This window comes from Entamoeba dispar, genomic scaffold (assembly GCF_000209125.1).
Source record: "Entamoeba dispar SAW760 scf_1105229461049 genomic scaffold, whole genome shotgun sequence".
NCBI classification, from domain to species: domain Eukaryota; phylum Evosea; order Mastigamoebida; family Endamoebidae; genus Entamoeba; species Entamoeba dispar.
In genome coordinates, this window is record NW_001854498.1 from 10,078 (window position 1) to 28,820 (window position 18,743).

General features: G+C 19.1%; 4 protein-coding genes across 4 annotated transcripts, besides 55 other annotated features; 2 read left to right on the plus strand and 2 right to left on the minus strand.

Moving 5' to 3' along the window:
- Position 1: 1 nt before the first annotated feature.
- Positions 2-44: a sequence feature (AT_rich).
- A 35-nt stretch (positions 45-79) lies between these two features.
- Positions 80-179: a microsatellite.
- Positions 180-515: 336 nt separating this feature from the next.
- Positions 516-703: a microsatellite.
- A 41-nt stretch (positions 704-744) lies between these two features.
- Positions 745-920: a microsatellite.
- Positions 921-930: 10 nt separating this feature from the next.
- Positions 931-977: a sequence feature (AT_rich).
- Positions 978-1,131: a microsatellite.
- Positions 1,132-1,166: 35 nt separating this feature from the next.
- Positions 1,167-1,260: a sequence feature (AT_rich).
- Positions 1,261-1,410: 150 nt separating this feature from the next.
- Positions 1,411-1,472: a microsatellite.
- A 30-nt stretch (positions 1,473-1,502) lies between these two features.
- Positions 1,503-1,555: a microsatellite.
- Positions 1,556-1,592: 37 nt separating this feature from the next.
- Positions 1,593-1,768: a microsatellite.
- A 19-nt stretch (positions 1,769-1,787) lies between these two features.
- Positions 1,788-1,849: a sequence feature (AT_rich).
- Positions 1,850-1,885: 36 nt separating this feature from the next.
- Positions 1,886-2,724: a repeat region.
- A 9-nt stretch (positions 2,725-2,733) lies between these two features.
- Positions 2,734-2,858: a sequence feature (AT_rich).
- An 18-nt stretch (positions 2,859-2,876) lies between these two features.
- Positions 2,877-3,056: a microsatellite.
- Positions 2,928-3,091: a microsatellite.
- Positions 3,092-3,360: a sequence feature (AT_rich).
- A 34-nt stretch (positions 3,361-3,394) lies between these two features.
- Positions 3,395-3,494: a sequence feature (AT_rich).
- On the minus strand, positions 3,490-4,326 carry EDI_297420 (uncharacterized protein; the record flags this gene model as incomplete). Its single annotated transcript, XM_001738021.1, has 1 exon — positions 3,490-4,326. The coding sequence occupies one exon, from the start codon at positions 4,324-4,326 to the stop codon at positions 3,490-3,492; it is 837 nt and encodes a 278-aa protein (XP_001738073.1).
- Positions 3,632-3,652: a sequence feature (AT_rich).
- Positions 3,996-4,107: a microsatellite.
- Positions 4,326-4,361: a microsatellite.
- Positions 4,362-4,403: 42 nt separating this feature from the next.
- Positions 4,404-5,343, plus strand: EDI_297430 (uncharacterized protein; the record flags this gene model as incomplete). The annotated part of the gene is made up of 2 exons (XM_001738022.1): positions 4,404-4,566; positions 4,610-5,343. 2 exons carry the CDS (start codon positions 4,404-4,406, stop codon positions 5,341-5,343), a joined length of 897 nt encoding a protein of 298 aa, XP_001738074.1.
- Positions 4,808-4,828: a sequence feature (AT_rich).
- Positions 5,028-5,048: a sequence feature (AT_rich).
- Positions 5,211-5,331: a microsatellite.
- A 16-nt stretch (positions 5,344-5,359) lies between the features above and the next one.
- Positions 5,360-5,444: a microsatellite.
- Positions 5,445-5,488: 44 nt separating this feature from the next.
- Positions 5,489-5,999: a repeat region.
- A 19-nt stretch (positions 6,000-6,018) lies between these two features.
- Positions 6,019-6,068: a sequence feature (AT_rich).
- Positions 6,069-6,449: 381 nt separating this feature from the next.
- Positions 6,450-6,483: a sequence feature (AT_rich).
- Positions 6,484-6,604: 121 nt separating this feature from the next.
- Positions 6,605-6,632: a sequence feature (AT_rich).
- Positions 6,633-6,716: 84 nt separating this feature from the next.
- Positions 6,717-6,780: a sequence feature (AT_rich).
- Positions 6,781-6,875: 95 nt separating this feature from the next.
- Positions 6,876-7,045: a microsatellite.
- Positions 7,046-7,120: 75 nt separating this feature from the next.
- Positions 7,121-7,248: a microsatellite.
- Positions 7,122-7,190: a microsatellite.
- A 17-nt stretch (positions 7,249-7,265) lies between the features above and the next one.
- Positions 7,266-7,301: a sequence feature (AT_rich).
- A 6-nt stretch (positions 7,302-7,307) lies between these two features.
- Positions 7,308-7,405: a microsatellite.
- Positions 7,406-7,414: 9 nt separating this feature from the next.
- Positions 7,415-11,354: a repeat region.
- Positions 11,271-12,114: a repeat region.
- Positions 12,115-12,120: 6 nt separating this feature from the next.
- Positions 12,121-12,287: a microsatellite.
- Positions 12,145-12,336: a microsatellite.
- A 17-nt stretch (positions 12,337-12,353) lies between these two features.
- Positions 12,354-12,405: a microsatellite.
- Positions 12,406-12,743: 338 nt separating this feature from the next.
- Positions 12,744-12,843: a microsatellite.
- A 35-nt stretch (positions 12,844-12,878) lies between these two features.
- Positions 12,879-12,932: a sequence feature (AT_rich).
- An 82-nt stretch (positions 12,933-13,014) lies between these two features.
- Positions 13,015-13,177: a sequence feature (AT_rich).
- Positions 13,178-13,519: 342 nt separating this feature from the next.
- Positions 13,520-13,600: a sequence feature (AT_rich).
- A 70-nt stretch (positions 13,601-13,670) lies between these two features.
- Positions 13,671-13,695: a sequence feature (AT_rich).
- A 107-nt stretch (positions 13,696-13,802) lies between these two features.
- Positions 13,803-13,870: a sequence feature (AT_rich).
- A 140-nt stretch (positions 13,871-14,010) lies between these two features.
- Positions 14,011-14,090: a sequence feature (AT_rich).
- Positions 14,091-14,165: 75 nt separating this feature from the next.
- Positions 14,166-14,276: a sequence feature (AT_rich).
- Positions 14,277-14,309: 33 nt separating this feature from the next.
- Positions 14,310-14,510: a sequence feature (AT_rich).
- Positions 14,511-14,664: 154 nt separating this feature from the next.
- Positions 14,665-14,950: a sequence feature (AT_rich).
- Positions 14,951-15,166: 216 nt separating this feature from the next.
- On the plus strand, positions 15,167-16,721 carry EDI_297440 (uncharacterized protein; the record flags this gene model as incomplete). The annotated part of the gene is made up of 2 exons (XM_001738023.1): positions 15,167-16,299; positions 16,631-16,721. 2 exons carry the CDS (start codon positions 15,167-15,169, stop codon positions 16,719-16,721), a joined length of 1,224 nt encoding a protein of 407 aa, XP_001738075.1.
- Positions 15,508-15,580: a sequence feature (AT_rich).
- Positions 16,326-16,523: a sequence feature (AT_rich).
- A 247-nt stretch (positions 16,722-16,968) lies between the features above and the next one.
- Positions 16,969-17,028: a microsatellite.
- A 17-nt stretch (positions 17,029-17,045) lies between these two features.
- Positions 17,046-17,101: a sequence feature (AT_rich).
- A 138-nt stretch (positions 17,102-17,239) lies between these two features.
- Positions 17,240-17,348: a microsatellite.
- Positions 17,349-17,373: 25 nt separating this feature from the next.
- Positions 17,374-17,427: a sequence feature (AT_rich).
- Positions 17,428-17,725: 298 nt separating this feature from the next.
- Positions 17,726-18,411, minus strand: EDI_297450 (uncharacterized protein; the record flags this gene model as incomplete). The annotated part of the gene is made up of 2 exons (XM_001738024.1): positions 17,726-18,118; positions 18,223-18,411. The coding sequence occupies 2 exons, from the start codon at positions 18,409-18,411 to the stop codon at positions 17,726-17,728; spliced, it is 582 nt and encodes a 193-aa protein (XP_001738076.1).
- Between the last annotated feature and the right edge of the window lie 332 nt (positions 18,412-18,743).

The following is an 18,743-nucleotide window of genomic DNA, read 5'->3' on the forward strand; positions in this document are numbered from 1 at the left end:
GTAATATAAATTAAACATTTATAATTAACAATAATGAATTTAATGTTCATTTTCAACTTTCATTCATGATAATAACTCATTAATTTTATCATTAATCATTATATTTATTTTCTTATTATTTTCTTTATTCTTTCTTTTATCATTTTCATTTTATATTTATTTTATTTCAATTTCAATTTCATCAACAGATATATTCATTTAATACAGAAATCGAAGTAGAAAGATATAACTAATAATGTACAAATATCTTCTTCTCATATTTAATCACAAATATTTCCATCTAATAATATTTTCTACTATTTTTTACGTTTTAAACAATTAACAAGAATTAATTTGCAACATGATAATTCATTTCAATGAACTATCAAACATAAACACCATGTTTTAAACAAACAATAATGACAATCATTACATTTATACAACAATTATGAAATAATTAACAATATCACAAATCAATATAATAATATAAAGATGAATACGAATAAAATGCATAATTTCGTGACCTAATATAAATGATAAATATGATAAAAAAGAATAAATAAACACAAAAATTAAGAAATAAAATAAATACAAGAATACAAAAACAAATATATTCAAATAAAAAATGAAATAATATAAAAAAGAAGAAAAATATAATATATAATCAATTATAAATATTATATGATTAGTATATAATATGTGATAAATGATAAATAATAAATAATAAATTCATATAATATAGATAGAAGATATAAAAATTAAATGAATAATAATAAATAATAAATAATAAATAAATAATAAGAGAAATAAAATGATATAATAATAAATAAAATATATAAAAGAAAAGATAAATAAAATCAATATAGTATAAATAAAATAATAATAAATATAAAAAGAAAGAAGATATAAAATATAAAAATATAATCAAAATGAAAATAAAATAAAGAAATGTATTAATATATAATAAATTATATATAAATAAAAATATATTAATATATAAAATAAAATATAAATAATAAGAATATAAAATTAATAAAATAAGATAAATATAAAATATATAGATAAAATGATGATATATATAATATAATAATAAAAATAAATATAATAATAAAATATAAAAATAAATATAATAATAACATAATAATAAAAATATATACATACATTGAATCAAATATCATTTCTGAATCATTTATAATTCATAACAATTTATCATAAAATGATATAAAATATAAATGATTATAGAATGATTATTTAATTTAATTTTTAATTTTTATTTTTTTAGGAGCAAAATAATAAAAACTATTATTTTATTGATGTAAAATATTTTGCCCGAAAACAGAATATTCCATTATGCAAAAAATATATTACACTATTTTCATTTGAGCAATTTATTTAGATGCATAATTTCTTCGCTTATTTTGTTTCCCATTTATAAACAAATAAATAAATTACATAAAAAAAAAGAATAAATGAAAGAAATAAAGAACAAATGAGCACAATCAGTTCTTTTTACCTTTTAATTGAAAAATTAATATAATAAAAAAAATAATAAAAGAATAATAAAAAAGAATGAAAACTAGATTTTACTTCGTTTACTCAAAATAAACTTAAATTATTATTATTATAAAATCTTTATTATTTTAAATTATTATATTAATATTAACTACATTCTACTTTACCAACTGTAGTATTAAATAAAATTATGATTTTATTAAATCTTTAAGAATTTATAAAGATTTTATTGAGTTATTAATATTTATTATCTTTTTTATTTAAATATTATATAATATGTATCAATTTACAAATAGAATAAAATAATTTTAAATTAAAATAAGTATTTTAATAAACATAAGATTTAATTATAAATTAAGGTATGTGTTTTGCTGTTTTTAGTTCAACATATCCTATCAAATAATTGAAAATTATAGAAAATAGTTCGATTCAAAAAGGTTAAATAAAACTACTACAATAAAAGCATAGAAGTCAATCAATATTAAGAAAAATATCTTTAATTAGCTAAAATATAAAATTGGGCAATATTCAGTGATTACAGAAAAGTCAAAATATTAAAAAAATGAAAGAATAAAATACTGTCCACTTTGTAAAAGATAAGATAGCAATAGTAAAACACATTATACTATCTTGTATTTGTCATAAAGAATCATAAATTGAAAAATATGATTATATTGACGTCATCATATTGGTTAATTAGAAAATATACAAGAAATAATCAATACAAGAAATCTCAATATAAAATAATATTTTAATATAAATAAATCATCACAATATTAAATATACAAATAATTGTAAAAAAAATTGATGAATGATATAATAAGAGATCATATCTATAGTAGATTAAAAGAATAAAATTGATCTATTAATTGATATGACTATTATTATATACCACAATATTAATGGAATATATATAAAGAAAAGAAATATATAAAGAAAAAAAAAGAAATAGAAAATAGAGAAATTAAGAGATGTAAGAATAATTTAATAATAATTTTAATTATAAGATAACAAATCCAGAAAGTATTAGATTAATAAAAAGAATTAAAAATGAAAATATAAAAGAAATCAAAAAAACCTTGTAATTAAAAACATAATGAATATCATAAAACATTTTTTTCTATAAAACTAAATCATACTTCATAAAAGTACTAGATAATAGTGAATGGAAAGGATTATCTCCACTGAAAAGAATAATAAAGAATAACTTTATTAATACTTAATTAGTTAATTATTATTCTCAATTTATAAAATACAATGATTAAATATAACATAAATAGTTATTAATAAATAAAATGAATTTTATTAGAAAAAGATTCTTATAATCAAATTAAAAATTGTTAAATATAATTATAAGTATAATATATCTACTGAAATAAATTATAAATAATTAATAATAACAAATTAATACGATTGTATAAATCAATAACACTTAGAATATAAAAATAAAAATTATAAAATTACTATCAATATTAAAAAAAAGATAAAGTATTAATAAAAACCAAGAATAGAAAGAAATATAAACAAAAATGAGAATATTAATTAAGAAATAAAAATAATATTAAAGAAATTATTAATATTAAATTGATTAAATGAAAATTTTATTTAATAATTAGAAAGTAATAAATTTAATATTTTATAATTTTATATACAAATATATTTTGATTAAAACATTAAATATTAATAAAATATTTATTATTTATTTGTTATTTTATTAAAATTATTATTGAAATAACTTTATTATTAATTACTTTGAATTGATATTTTATTAAATGTATAATTGTTCTATTATTATATGGTATTAACTAGAATTTTAATTCTTAAAATATTCTATATGATTTTTACTTCTTTATATTACTTTTATTTATTCTTTATGATCATTATTTGAATGATTTTTCTCCTGTTATTATTTTAGTTTTTTGATAATTATTATAATTAATTTCTGTTAACTAATAGTTTCTATAAAATAAAATTAAATTTGTATAAAAAGTATTTATTTTAATCATCTGATATTTCATATACTTCTATATCTTTTTGACTTTCACTTTTTTCTTCTTCATTAAATTCATTATCAGTGTAATTTTCTTCATTCTTATTTGAAGACGAACTAGTTTGGATATCATTGCTTTTATATATGTGGAATTTATTATTTTTAAAATATGTTCCAGTAGTACCATCACTCATATTATAATATTCATCTATTCCTCTTTCATCAAAAATTTCATCTTTATCTGTACTCACTTCAGTATTATCATTACACATATTTTCATTATTGTTATTAATAATATTAAACTCACTATCATAGTTCTCATTTGAATATAAATCTTCAATCTCACTTTGGTAGAGTTGGTTAACTTGAAATTCAATCTCTTCCATATCATCACTTTCTAATTCCACTTGATTAATTATTTCTCTGATATTTAAATTTTGATTAATAAGATTTTCTATTTCCTTTTCAGTCTGGTCTTTGAGGGTTTTTTCTTGAGAAACTATAGTTTCTATAATCTCTTTTCTTTGTTTTTTTATTTCTTTTATTTCCATTGTAATTTTCTTATTTTCTTTTTCAATTTCCTTCAGTTGTTTTTCTTGTAATTCAATGGCTTTTTTTATTTCTTTAACCTCATTCCTTACTTCTATCTCTTTATTACCTTGGATTGAAATTCTATTCATTTGCTCAATTAATTGATGTGCCTCTCTAATAGCCTGAAGTGTGAGATGAATTTCTGTTTTCTTGTTGACCATTTCATTAATTCTTTTTTTACTTTCATTAATTTCATGAATGCATACAGAGGTTTTATGTTTACATAGTGCAATTTGTTCTTCACTTCGGTGCATTTCTTTTTGTTTTTTTGTTTTTATTTTTTGTTTTTGAGGGAAGAACTAACCCTGAATCAACACAATCATTCTTCTACATGACAAACAACTCCATCAGTATTGGTAAGGTCATTGCACAAAAACTTTCTAATGAAGAACCAAGCATCAGAGATGCAGGATGGAAAGAAGCAAAAGAAATTTTAATGAAAAAAGACCCAAATGAAGAAGATATAAAAGATATTTGGATTGGAATTTATTTTTGTTTGTTTAATTATTTCATAAGAGAGAGAAAATTAATTAATAGGGTATTGGCATAGTGATGGAAGAGACTATCAAGAAAAAGTAAGAAAAGAAATTACATCAATAATGAATAAAGGAGAAATTGAAAAACAACAATGTATTTCATTTGTAAAAATTGGGATGGAAACATTAGAAAGATATTGGGATGAAATTGATTATGTTAGAATTAAAAAATATGAAATGTTATTATGTCAGATGATTCAAAAATATTTATATTTTATTTCACAATATGGATGGAATATTGAAATGATTAAAGAATGGAATGATTATTTATTAGAGCATGTTGTTCCACTTCAAAATAACCCAATTTCATTAGCATTTTCAACAAAAGTAGCAGACTATTATTATGATTATCTAAATGATGTCATATACATTGATGAAGCACCAGAACCAAATGAAGAAGCTAAAAATGAGTTAGCAAGATTATTAATAAAATATTTAAAGAATGGAAAGATTCAATCCCTTCACAAAAGTTTTGAAGAAGCACGAGAAAGATTACAAACAGAATTATATCATTACATTAATTTAGGAGATATTGTTAAAAATTGTCGTGTTAGACTAGTCAAAGAATTTAATAAAATCCCATTACTGGGATGTGGAATGGAAAAAGTAGAGAAATTAAGGGCAATAAAACAAGAGAAACGTGATAAAAAAAAGAAAGACAAAGAGCGTAAAGAAAAGATGAACAAAAAAAGAAAACAAAAGGAAGAGAAAAAACCAAAGAAAGTTTTAAACTAAAATAATTAATTAAATATTGATTTTATTAATCTTATCTTATTAATTAATTTATTGTACTTCTATTTTTTTTTTATTTATATAAATTGTTTTTCTTTTTTTTTTTATAAAAAAGTAGAAATTAAGTTATAGATTTATTTTCTATTGTCCTTTGCTTTAAAATTGTTTGTTCAACAATTAGTAGCTTATTATTAACTTTTAGTTGTTGAATTCTGTGATTTTCTTTTCTTCTTTATTTATTCTAGAATAAAGTATTTCAGATATCTCTGACTTAAATATTCATTATTTAATTTTTTGTTTGGTTTTGATGAGTATTAAATTCTTCTTTATTTTTAAGGAGAATATATAATTACTATTGTATTACTATGGGCTAATATTCTTTTTAACATCAACTATTAACCCTTTTTCTTTGATATTCCTTTATTATTAAATACATTTGTATCCTAACTAACAATAATACTATCATTATAAATAATCATTCTTTTATTAACAATGATATTCCATTATCATAAATAATAAACATTAATATTCTTTGAATATTGAATAAGATGTTTTTCTAACCAAATGCAATATCATAACCAGAATATAATTAGTGAATTTGAAGAATGTAAATATTTTAGAATTTTATTTAGTGTCTTTAATATGCAATATTCGAATCTCTTTATCTAGAATTGTCAGAATATTTTAATTTATTTTATATTATCATTTCACTTAATTTATTATTTATTGATGACTCTTTTCAATACATTCATATTAACAACATAAGTTAATCAATTTTTAAAAGAAGGAATACTAATCTTTTGTATTGATCATTTGAGTATGTCTTTTTTATTAATTTTATGATAGATTTCATAGTGTTGTAATATTGTATTTAGATTATTACTTAAATGATTGAATCATTGTTTTATACTTTTATTCTTTGTTGATTTCATTATTCTCTGATTAATAAACTTAAATTTTATGTATAGAGGTGTTTTGTAATAATTAGATGAATAATTACAATTAATTTATTAGAAGACTCAATAAATAATAATTAGAATTATTGTTATTTCATGGAGTGGTTGTATCTATTAACTCTTTTTGAAAACCATCACTTATATTGAGAATTCTATTTTTTTTTTTTAATTTAATTTTATTTTATAAGTAAATTGAGTTTTCTTGTATAGAATTCTCTTTTTTTTAGTTTTGAACATTTTTTAGTTAACAATCAAAAATTACAATATCAGATGAGAGTTGTTAATTGTTATATCTTTAAGTAAATCTCTAATAATAAGAATATTATTATAATTTAACTCATCTTTGAAGAGTAATTCAGTTAATCCCCATTTAAACAAAACAAATTATTTTTTTCATATTTGAATACAGAATAACCACACTTATTTTAATATTATTCTTTACTAAAATAATGTCTTGTTAAATAATATAAACAATAAAAATATTGATAACCAGTTTATTTCATTAATATTATCTATTATTGAAAACAATCTTTTAGTTTCTCAATGAATATTAGTAATTATTGTAGAATATATTTCGGCAAAGAAAAAAAGGAAATGAGAGAAAAATGAAGAGAAAGAATGATATAAAAGAAAAAAGTGAAATTAGGAAGTAGAAGAAGATGAAAGAATAAAAGAAGAAAATTGAGAATATAAAATGAAAGAAGATAAAAAGGAATGATTCAAAAAGTGATAATAAAATATGAAAAGAATGATGAAATAATGGTGTATTTTTATTATAGAAATTAGAAATATGAAATAAAAAAGCGTTTAATTTTTTGATGTAAATTATTTAACATTATTTTATTGATATATTTTATTTTATTCATTTTTATTTTTATAATTTTTATTTATTTTTATGATTTATTAACAGTGTTTATTATATAATCAATTATAAATGTTATATGATTAGTATATAATATGTGATAAATGATAAATAATAAATATTAATTTCATATGATATATATAGAAGATATAAAAAATAAATAAATAATAATAAATAATAGAGAAATAATAAGAGAAAAGAAATGATATAATAATAAATAAAATATATAAATAAAATAATAAATAAAATCAATATAAAAAATATCAATTAATAGATATATCCACAATTGGATTTTATGATTATTGAGAAGTGATTGTTTCATTGAATTCAATATGATCTATTTCTACATTAGAGTTCACTTCTAACATATGAGAATTAGAAGGTTCCTCTTCTAGCGTGTTGCCAGTGTTGAATGTGTAGAACATTAAGTCTTTCATGTTTTTAATAATGATTGTTCGTAGTATTTTGGGGAAGTCATTTTGTAATTTTAGTGTCTTTAATCTTCTTACTGTTTCTTTATGTATCAATCCATTGATTGTTAATATTACAGGTATTATTTCTACTTAAATTATTTCTCTATTTTATATTAACTTCTCTTGTAATTCTTTGTATTTATTTATTTTGTAAATATAATTTAATTCAGTGTTTCTATCTTGACATATGGCGACATCATTAATATATCATTTTTTTTCTTTGATGTTTTGATAATATATATCTTGTCTTCTATCATTAAACGAATGGTCACTAACCAATAAATCTTTATTGTAAGTTATAATCATTTCATTATTATTAATACACTTAGGAGGGGCATTAAAATCTATTTCATCAAATTCATTAAAATGGGTAATTAAATATGTTTATATATTTGTTTACATACATATTCATGTTTTGATATTTGATTATTCTTCATTACATCCTAACAAAATGTGGCTAATAGATGGAATTGTGATAGGACAATGTTTACAATATTTTAAAGCATCACAATTGAGTATTTTAGATTTAATAATTCCTGTTATAGTTACTCATTTTTGCATTTTTACGACTTGGAGGAATATATTTCTTTTTATATTTAATGACATCCATGTGATTACTGATAATTTCTTATTATTAAATATACAATTTACATTTCTTATATATTCACTACATTTCTTTCAATTCATTTAAATATCTTTCATTTATTTTATTTGTTACAAATTCAAATACTTTGCTTACATCATGTTTTATTTCATTTATTTGTATTATATTCATTCATTGAAATTAATCTTTCTTATAAAATGCTCTCTTCATTCTTTTAATTATTCATTTTGGATTCTCTTTTACTGCTTCTATCATTTCTAATATTTCTGTATTTGATATTTATATTTTAAATATATTCTTAATAATTCATTACAACATTCATCTCGTGCTGACATTAATCTCATTCATAATTAATTTATTGTAACATATAATCTACTTTTATTGATGTTTCTACTGTATAGTTTGAGTTGTATCAATGATTTTCTTATTTGTTTATCTATATTCTCAAACTCACAAAGTTTCCATGGGACAATACAGAATCCATATCTTAATTTGGAGATTATATCATTATTAATTTTTCTAATTGTATTGATGCTGCTATATTTCATATTATTTAATGATGATAGAATAGAAGATATATCATTTAATATTCATGTATAATATTTATTAATATTTATTTTATCTCTTATTTCAATACCAAGATATTTATAAGGGTTATCATTAGTTACTCTTGGTAATTCAGCTATTTCTCCATTTATTTGATTATTGATATTAGTCATTATCCAACTCTTTTCTACTTTTATTTTTAATCATATTGCATTAAATATTTCATTTGTTAATTTGTGGGATTTTTCCATTTCTTCGAGGCTGTTAGTTATTATCTTTAGATCGTCCATATATAATATGTGGTTTAACTGGACTTGTTTTTTTTTCTCCATTCATTTTAATAGATAAATTATTAATTTGTTTATCTAATTATTTAGATAATATAACAATAAATAATACAAATAATAATGGAGATAAACTATCATATTGTATTATTCATCTTTCTACATTAATTATACATACATTTTGTTGATTATAATATAATTATAGTTGTGTATTATTTAATATATGTAATATACTTTTAATTACAACTAATGGGATGTTAAAATAAATTAAACAATGTTTAACAAATTGATGATTAATACTATCATATATTTTAGAGATATCATAATATGTTTCTACCCACTTCCATTTATCCTTAATTAATAACTGAATGATTATATTATTGTATAATAATCATTCTTTTGATAATATGTATATTTTTTACATCCAATTTGATTTTGTGATAATTGTTTTTCAATTTGATTTAACATCAGTTGGTTTTCTATCTTCATCTTTAATAAAGATGTATATACTTTTAACAGACAGTTTAAACAAGTTATTTGTCTGTAATTTTGTTTATATAATTTATTTCATTTCTTATATATTAATATTGTCATTCCTTGATAAATTGAAAGGGATGTTAGTAGGATTATACAACCATTCATTAAATAATTTTAATAAGAAATTCTTTGGTTGTTCTAAATATTTAATCAAGAAGCATTGTATTTTATCAATTCCAGGTGCTTTCCAATTATCAATGAATTTAATTACATGATTTAATTCATCTAGAGTGATTATATACATTCTATTATTAATTCTATTTTCAATTAATATTTCATATAAATTAATATTTAGGAAATCTATATTAGTGTTATTTTCATAGATTCATTTCAAGAAATTAATTGTAGTAATATTATATTGATATTCATCTTCTTTATGTTTATTTAGAAGTTGTCTCTTTCATATTTTATCATTTTATAATTCCATCTTATTCTTTTCCAATTATTCTTACTTCTATTTCTATTCTTTTCATTCTTTGGAGATATTTGTAATAATTTATTTGATCATTTGTTTTTATTTTAATATGATATATATCATATTTTTTAATATGTAATATTCTTTTTAATTTCATATATTGGTTATTATGGAGCAAGTCTCTTAATCTACATATTTTGATTGTAATATTCTTTCTATACTTCTCCTTCAACTTCTTTCTTGATTTTTAGTAATAATGATGTTAATAGTTGATGTTATAGTTTTAATATAATGGTAGTAATCATCTAATGTATTGATTAATATTTCATTTGTATTAATGATATTAATTATTTGATGTATTTTGTTTTTATTGTAATAATAATTAATAAATAATACTTCTTCTTGTTATTTTATTTATTCTTCTTTATTTATTCTTATTACCTCCTCTTCTTGTATTTCTTTTTTCTTATTTATTCTGGCTATTAATTCTTTTAATTTAATATCTTTCAATTGATGTGTTATTATTTCTTCTTCCATTCTTCTATTGACTTCAATTTTAATTTCTTTCTTTATTTTATATGTTTTCTTTAATATTTCTTTATATTCATTAATATCTTCTATTTTAATTTCAATTTCATGTATTAATCTTTTTATTTCTTCTTCTTTAAGTTGTTTTCTTAATTTGATTTCTAATAACTTCAGTGCAAAACATTTATAGAATGTTAGAATTTATTCTTCTCTATTTGTTTGCTTCCCCCGTTTTTTTTTGAATGTCATGATCAGATGTGGTGATCTTCTTATACTGAACTCCCATCTCTTCGATTGAATTCTGTGTTAACTTTCTTTTTTGGAAGATCATCTTCGCTTGATGACATTTCATCAGTTACTACCACATTGGGGGTGAGGTCATTCACAATTTATGTTTCAGATGAATCAGATATAATGTGATTTATCTCTTCTTTCTTCTTTTCTTATTGTGTAATTTTATTTTGTAATTTAGATAATTTATCTTTCATAAAGTATACTTGTTGTGATAAATTATTACTTCAGACATTTTCCTTTCTGATTCAGCATTGAATTCGAATAATTTTCTATCAATTTCTTGTTTTTTTAGTGTTTATCTTATTCTCATGCTTCTTCTTTAATGACACAATGTCATTTGATAATTTATTAATGGTCTGGTCATTCTTTTGTATTTCTTCATTTCTTCTTTCTCTTTAATATTCTCTTCTTTTCTTTTCTTTAATTCTTCTATTCTTTTATCTTTTTCATTGTTCTTTTCTTCCTCTTCTTTTAATTTCATCTTTTCTTTTTCATTATGCCTCTTCTTCTCTTCATTGTCCCTCTTTTCCTCAGCAATCCTCTCCTTTCTCTCTTTTATTAGCCTCTCTTCCTCAGCAAGTCTCTTCTTCTCCTTAGCAAATTCATTTTCATCATCATTTTCATTATTGTATATTTCTTATTTAAGTATTTATCATTTATTTCTTTTTGATTTAGTTGTTTGTCATCTTCTTCATTTGTCATACTGATCGTTTCTCCATTCTATTTATTTTTGTTTTTTCTCTTAAAAGTAAATACCATTTTCTCATTATTGTTGATTATATTCTTTAATCGTAGTGTTCTTAATTTATTCTATTTCTTGTAGTGTAAGTATTTTGGTTTCTTCTTCAAATAATCTTTTCCAATATTCTTGTTTTGTATTTCTATCATTTCTTTTATTTCTTATTTGTTGTTGTCTTTTATTATGGTATTGTTTATATCTGTGTTGTGTTTTATTATGTGATTTATTTGTATTATAATATTGATTGATTCTATTTGAATTAATGATAAAATACTTATGATGATGAAAATGAATGAAGTGATGAGTGAAATGATTCTTACCATTGTTATTATAATTATTATGATAATTGTTATGGTGATAGTTAATATTATGGTAATGATTAATGTGATGATTAATGTATTTCTGTCCATACAGATAATACGTATTTTCACTCCTTCTTCTATCATTTATATTTCTTGATTGATATGGATTTCTCCTTCTTTTGTTATTGATTTTTTTATAATTTTTGTTGTGTTTCCTGTAATGCTTCGGCATCTTTTAATAAATAAAATCAATATAATATAAATAAAATAATAACAAACATAAAGAGAAAGTAGATATAAAATATAAAAATATAATCAAAATGAAAATGAGATAATGAAATGTATTCATATATAAGAAATTATATATAAATAAAAATATATTAATATATAAAATAAAATATAAATAATGAGAATATCAAACTAATAAAATATGATAAATATAAAATATAAAAATAATATGATGATATATAATGTAAGAATAAAAATAAATATAATAATAAAATATATAAATATATAAAAATAAAATACATAAATAACGGTCACGAAATTATGCATTTTATTCGTATTCATCTTTATATTATTATATTGATTTGTGATGTTGTTTATTATTTCATAATTGTTGTCTAAATGTAATGAGTGTCTTCATTGTTTGTTTAAAACTTGGTGTTTATGTTTGATAGAATATTGAAATGAATTATCATGTTGCAAATTAATTCTTGTTAATTGTTTAAAAGGTAAAAAAATAGTAGAAAATATTATTAGATGGAAATATTTGTGATTAAATATGAGAAGAAGATATTTGTACATTATTAGTTATATCTTTCTACTTCGATTTCTGTATTAAATGAATATATCTGTTGATGAAATTGAAATTGAAATAAAATAAATATAAAATGAAAATGATAAAAGAAAGAATAAAGAAAATAATAAGAAAATAAATATAATGATTAATGATAAAATTAATGAGTTATTATCATGAATGAAAGTTGAAAATGAACATTAAATTCATTATTGTTAATTATAAATGTTTAATTTATATTACATATTAAATAGTCATTCTTCATTCTGTATTAGTGTGTTGATGTTTAAATTATTTAATTTGTTATTATCATATCATCATTTCATTGACATTTGTTATTTATTATCTTTTTATTTGTTTTATCATTTATCTCTTTTTTTGATATGATAATATAAATAATTTAAATTGTATATTATCATAATTCATCATTGATAATCATCTATGATATAATTTAATTTTCATATCAATAATTATATCATTTAAATAAATAAATAATAACATTTGTTAACATATCATTATGATATCTCATCAATATGATAAATGAAATATAACATATTTACACATTAATAACAATACGATTGATATTCATATTTATATAATCATTGTTATTCATAACTAACATTATAAATTTGAATTAACATAATATTCTTCTTTATTACATTTCATAATGATATTTTCACATTAAAATAGAATTGATGGTAAATGAAAAGAAATAAAGAATAATATAAAATGAACAAATTTATGAATAAATATACTCAACAAATCAATATACATCATACTCAAAACAACAAGAAGTTACAAAATGTCAACTGATTGTTATAGATTTCATATTTTACCTACTTTTTATTTTATTTTATATTTTTATAATTTTAAGATAAAATAATATAAAACAGAATAATCTAATAATCAAAAAATATATTACACTATTTTCAATTGATCAATTTATTTAGATTCATAATTTCTTCGCTTATTTTGGTTCCCCACAAATAACATATTAATAAAATAATAATAAAAATGTATACTTATATTGAATCAAATATCATTTCTGTTTCACTTATATTTCAGAAAAATTGATCATAAAATGATATAAAATATAAACAAACATATATGATTATAGAATCTGTATTTAATTTATTTTTTATTTAAGAAAAAATAATAAAAACTATTATTTTATTGATTCAAAATATTTTTCCCTTTTCTTTTTGGGGGTGTTTTTTATTTAGATGCATTAATTCTTTACTTATTTTAGTTCCCATATATTTCTAGTATTTGTAATAATATGATTTTCAAATTATGAAGATTAAAATAAACATAAATTCACTATGAAAAACAATAAAAATTATACTCAAATAAAATACAAAATATAATCAATAAAATAATACATTCATTTTAATTTAAAATAATTATTTAACTAAACTAAAAGAGAGTTCAACTATTATCATTTATTGAATAATAGAATCAAATAAATCAAAGATGTATTGTTTTGATATTATCTTATAAACATATACAATTAAATAATACTTTAAGAAATAAGAAAATAACATGTTTATATGTAAAATAACATTAATATTAATTTAATTCATTGTATTAAATTATTGGTTTCATCAGTTTGAATTTAAATCAAGTAATGTTAAATAATAATAATAAATAAATAATAAATAAGAATATAATATCATTATATGAATTATCAATAAAATATTTATTATTTTAGAGAATAATACATTTTATTCAATAATATATTTTTATTATTTAGAGGATAATACTTCAACTTCATTTTAAAAATATTTATTTTAACAAAAATAAATAAATAATATGAGAATTAAAAAAAAATGTAACCTATTACAGATTATAATAATCTATACTTATACATCTTTATCAATTTATTAGATAAAAAGATATAATATCATACTTTAATTATCTGAGAATACACTATTCTTTAAAATATAATAAATGTTATTGAATATAAGATATAATAACACACCATCAATTAAAAAAGTAAAATTTTACTATGTTGATAATTTTTTTGAAGTATATTAAATTTCGAATTTATAACTAAAAAAAAAGAAACAAAATAACATTAGAAAAAGAATTATGTAATCTTATTTCTTATAAAATTATAGAATGTTAAATTGATTTTAGTTCAAAAGAATAAAAAATAAATAATTATAAATATTTTTAGTTTTACATAGAAACTTTTTATTATAAAATAAATTAAAATTAAAATACTATAGATAAAATTAGATTTAATTTTTTTTTTAATTCTTTATTTTTCATAAGTAAATCATGAATTCTTCATAATCATTCTACTTTGAACATTTTAAAAAACGTATTAATGAAAGAGGAATTGAAAACTTCAAAAAAAAAATCAACAAAAAAATCATAAATAAACTATTCTTTTATTCTAATTATAAAACAAATGATGCTATTGAATTGGCTTGACAAAAGTAGTTATTTAACGTAAAAAGAACTTCAATTTTTATTTAATATATGTCAAAAAGAACAGTTAAAGCTACAAAATCCCAGAAAGAAAACAATCTATCTTCTCTAATGAAACTAAAATCAACAAATAACAAAAGAAAGTATATCTTATCTGGATGTTATTATCTGATAACTAAAGGATGGTCATTTCTTTTTTCAAAAGAGAAAAGAACAGCAAAAAAGTTAGACCATTTCTTCCCGATTCAAAAAATATGGAATCAAAATGGGGTAATAATGTTTGATGAAAACCTTGAATATGATTTAATTATAACAGAAACAGGAGTTGTTCAATTAAATTTTGATAATGAAGGAATTCCTATAAAGAAAACATCAATTGAGACAGATAAAACAAAAAATAAAAAGAAATTAAATTATAATGAACTTGTTATTATGAATATTCTTAATGAATATTATAATAAATATGAAGATATTGGGTGTTATACTAAATTACTTTATACAAAAAGTTCAAAAAATGGAGTTAGCAGTCAACAATATCAAAAACTCCCTTTAGTAAATAAAGATGGTGAAGTTATTGGTGTTTATAAGAATGAAGAAGTTTTAGAAAAAATTGGAACTCCAGTATATAATTTTCTTTGTTCATATTTATTAAAAACATATAAACATCAATCAAAAGGTCTTTTTATTGGGAATAAAGACTATTATAATGAAATATCTAATAATAATAACACCAATGATCAAAATAATATTAAATTATCAAAAGAAAAGTTCTTAGAATATCCAATTTTTGATGAATATCAATTTAATTGTATTAATGACCATATTAGTTCTCAAGTATTAGAACATTGTTCGTATATTGAATCTGAACCATTCCAACAATTAGATAAATACACAGAAGCTTTACAACAAGAATTGGATATTATTAGCCATAGTGGTTCATCGGAAAATATTCTATCATATAATAATATAGACTCGCATTTTATTGACAACCAATACACACAGACTGATAATAATGTATTATTAATTAATGTAGATCCAGGATTGATGAATTTTGAGAATTTAAATTATAATGAAACTATATCACAAAATAATCCAGATTTTGTTGATATTAGTTGTTTCGCAAAAATAAACTGTGATTATTTGCAACCAGATTCTCTGTCAGAGATGTCCTTTGAAAAATGCGGGTTTATTCAAAATATATACCATTATGAATAAATTCAATTTTTTTTTAAATAATTTTTGGTTGTTTTTATGAAGAAATTCAAATAATATTGAATTTGTTTTAATTTTTTTTTTTGAAAGTTAATTAATGGAAAACAAAAGATATTAAATAATATGAACTAACTTATTTATAAAATTCTTCGAATAATAAGAAAAATAAAATCATAGTATAAAAATAATAAATAAACAGAATAACTATTGAACTGATTCATTAACAATGAATATTCTTAATCTTTATTAGTGTAAAATAACAAATAGAATATAAAAGTATAAATCTAACAAATAAGAATATAGAAACAATAATGGAATAACAAATTATATTAATGAACATAAACTAGAAATGATGGTCTTTGATAGAATAAATAAAAGTGATAAAAGAAAATAATATTTACATTCGTCTTTAAATAAATACCATTATTTTTACTGAATAAAGTTTTATTGTTATATCTAATTAAAATAAAATCAATTGCTTAATGTTAAATAAATTTTGATAAAATAATGAAAATAGTAACCAAATCAATTGTAAATGGCTTATAAAAATAATCATTAATAATACTACAATATGGGTGTCTCATAAACACTATTATTGACTATAATAAACAAATCATTAGTGTTAAAACTAACTCATTCTTTCAAATAAAAATAATGAATTAAATAAAATAAAGTTAATATAAAATGAAATTATATTAAATGATGAGTAATTGAATAGTAAAATAATTTCTAATTTCTTATTCAAATAATAAATTGAATTATAATAAAAATATTGATTCTGGTTCATTTTATTTAATTATGAAATATTTTTGTTCTGCTATTATTTATGAAAATTACAATCAAATGAAATGATGATTATTGTTAAACTTCTCTTATTTTTTATCATTTAAAAAGTGTTAATAATGAGTATGTATAATAAAAAGTGAAATAATATCAATTATATTGATAAAAATAATATAAAAAATATATGAATCAATAATAATTTAAAATAAAATAAATTTATATTGAAATATATAAAATATTATATCCATTTATCTTTGTATTTGAAATATATTATTAAAACTAAGATAAAAATAAAGAATAAAAATTTAATTATATTTGCTATACTTAGATTATTTATATATAACATTTACTTCATTACTCTTTTTCTTTTCTTTTAATAGATTTAAAAGAGTATTGTAATAAATGTTATGTTATATAACTACAGTCTAAGTAAAGTAAATCATATCAAATATCTTATTCTTGTTATTTTTCTCTTACATTGACTATGCCTTTTAAGCTTGATTCATCAATATTAGAACATCCTGTTTGTTCAAATAGAATTGGAACTGGTGAATTTAGTAAATTATATCCCTTATAATAATCATTTGGTAATATACCACCAATTAAATTCAAATTCTAATAATAATAAGGTATTTGAACACAATTACTCAAATAACAATCAGGTATTTGTTCTATTTGATTAGGATTTTCTTTATCATAATTACTTTCTGAACAATATACTTTAAAATTATTGAATAGTGGTGTGATAATAATATTAGAATCAGTCTCTCTAATAATTCGTCTACACCCCTTTCTTGTTTTACCTTCTTCAATTCTAATTTCTTTAATAAGACATTTATTGACTTTTTCCCCTTTTTCATATATTTCTTCTTGCCTTATCCCATTAAATGTTAATATCCTTTCTCTTTTATCCATTTTACTACTTCCTTTTATTTTCTTATAATTAATTTCGTTTCCATAATTACTTAATTCTTCAAGTAAAATCTCATAACTAATATTTTCGTATGACTTATCTTTATCTCTTTGTTCTACTTCTTCATTATTTTCTTGTATAAATTTTCCTATTCTTTAAATCTTTTATTAATTTCTTCTTGAATCCTTTCATCACAAACAGAAATAATATTAAAATTTTGAAGCCCTTCTTCATCATTCTTTGTTTTTCTTTCTAGTTCTAAACTAATACCACATCTTATTACACATCCAATAATAAAGCTTTTTTCTTTAATCTCATTAGAAACTGATTTTCTCTTCTTATCAGTTGATTCACTAATAGATTTAGTTGACTTCTTAATAATAGACATTGTAATGATATTAGTTAAAAACTATGTTGTTTTTATATACCTCTTGAAATTTTATGTTTATTATTATTATTCTTTTTCTATTTTATTGTAGTTTACTTTTAAGTAAGTCTTTGAGAATTTAGATTTTCTAGTTCATGTTATTTTTTGGTTATTTATAGAAGAAAACGATTTTTCAACATCAATTCTTTGAATAAAATTCTTCTTTTTATCAATTATTTCTTTCATGAATTGCTTGAATAACAAATTTCAAATTTTTTGGTTTAAAAATCATTAATTAACAACTTTAAAAATAACTAACAATTTAATATTTTCATCTTAGAAAATATCAAATA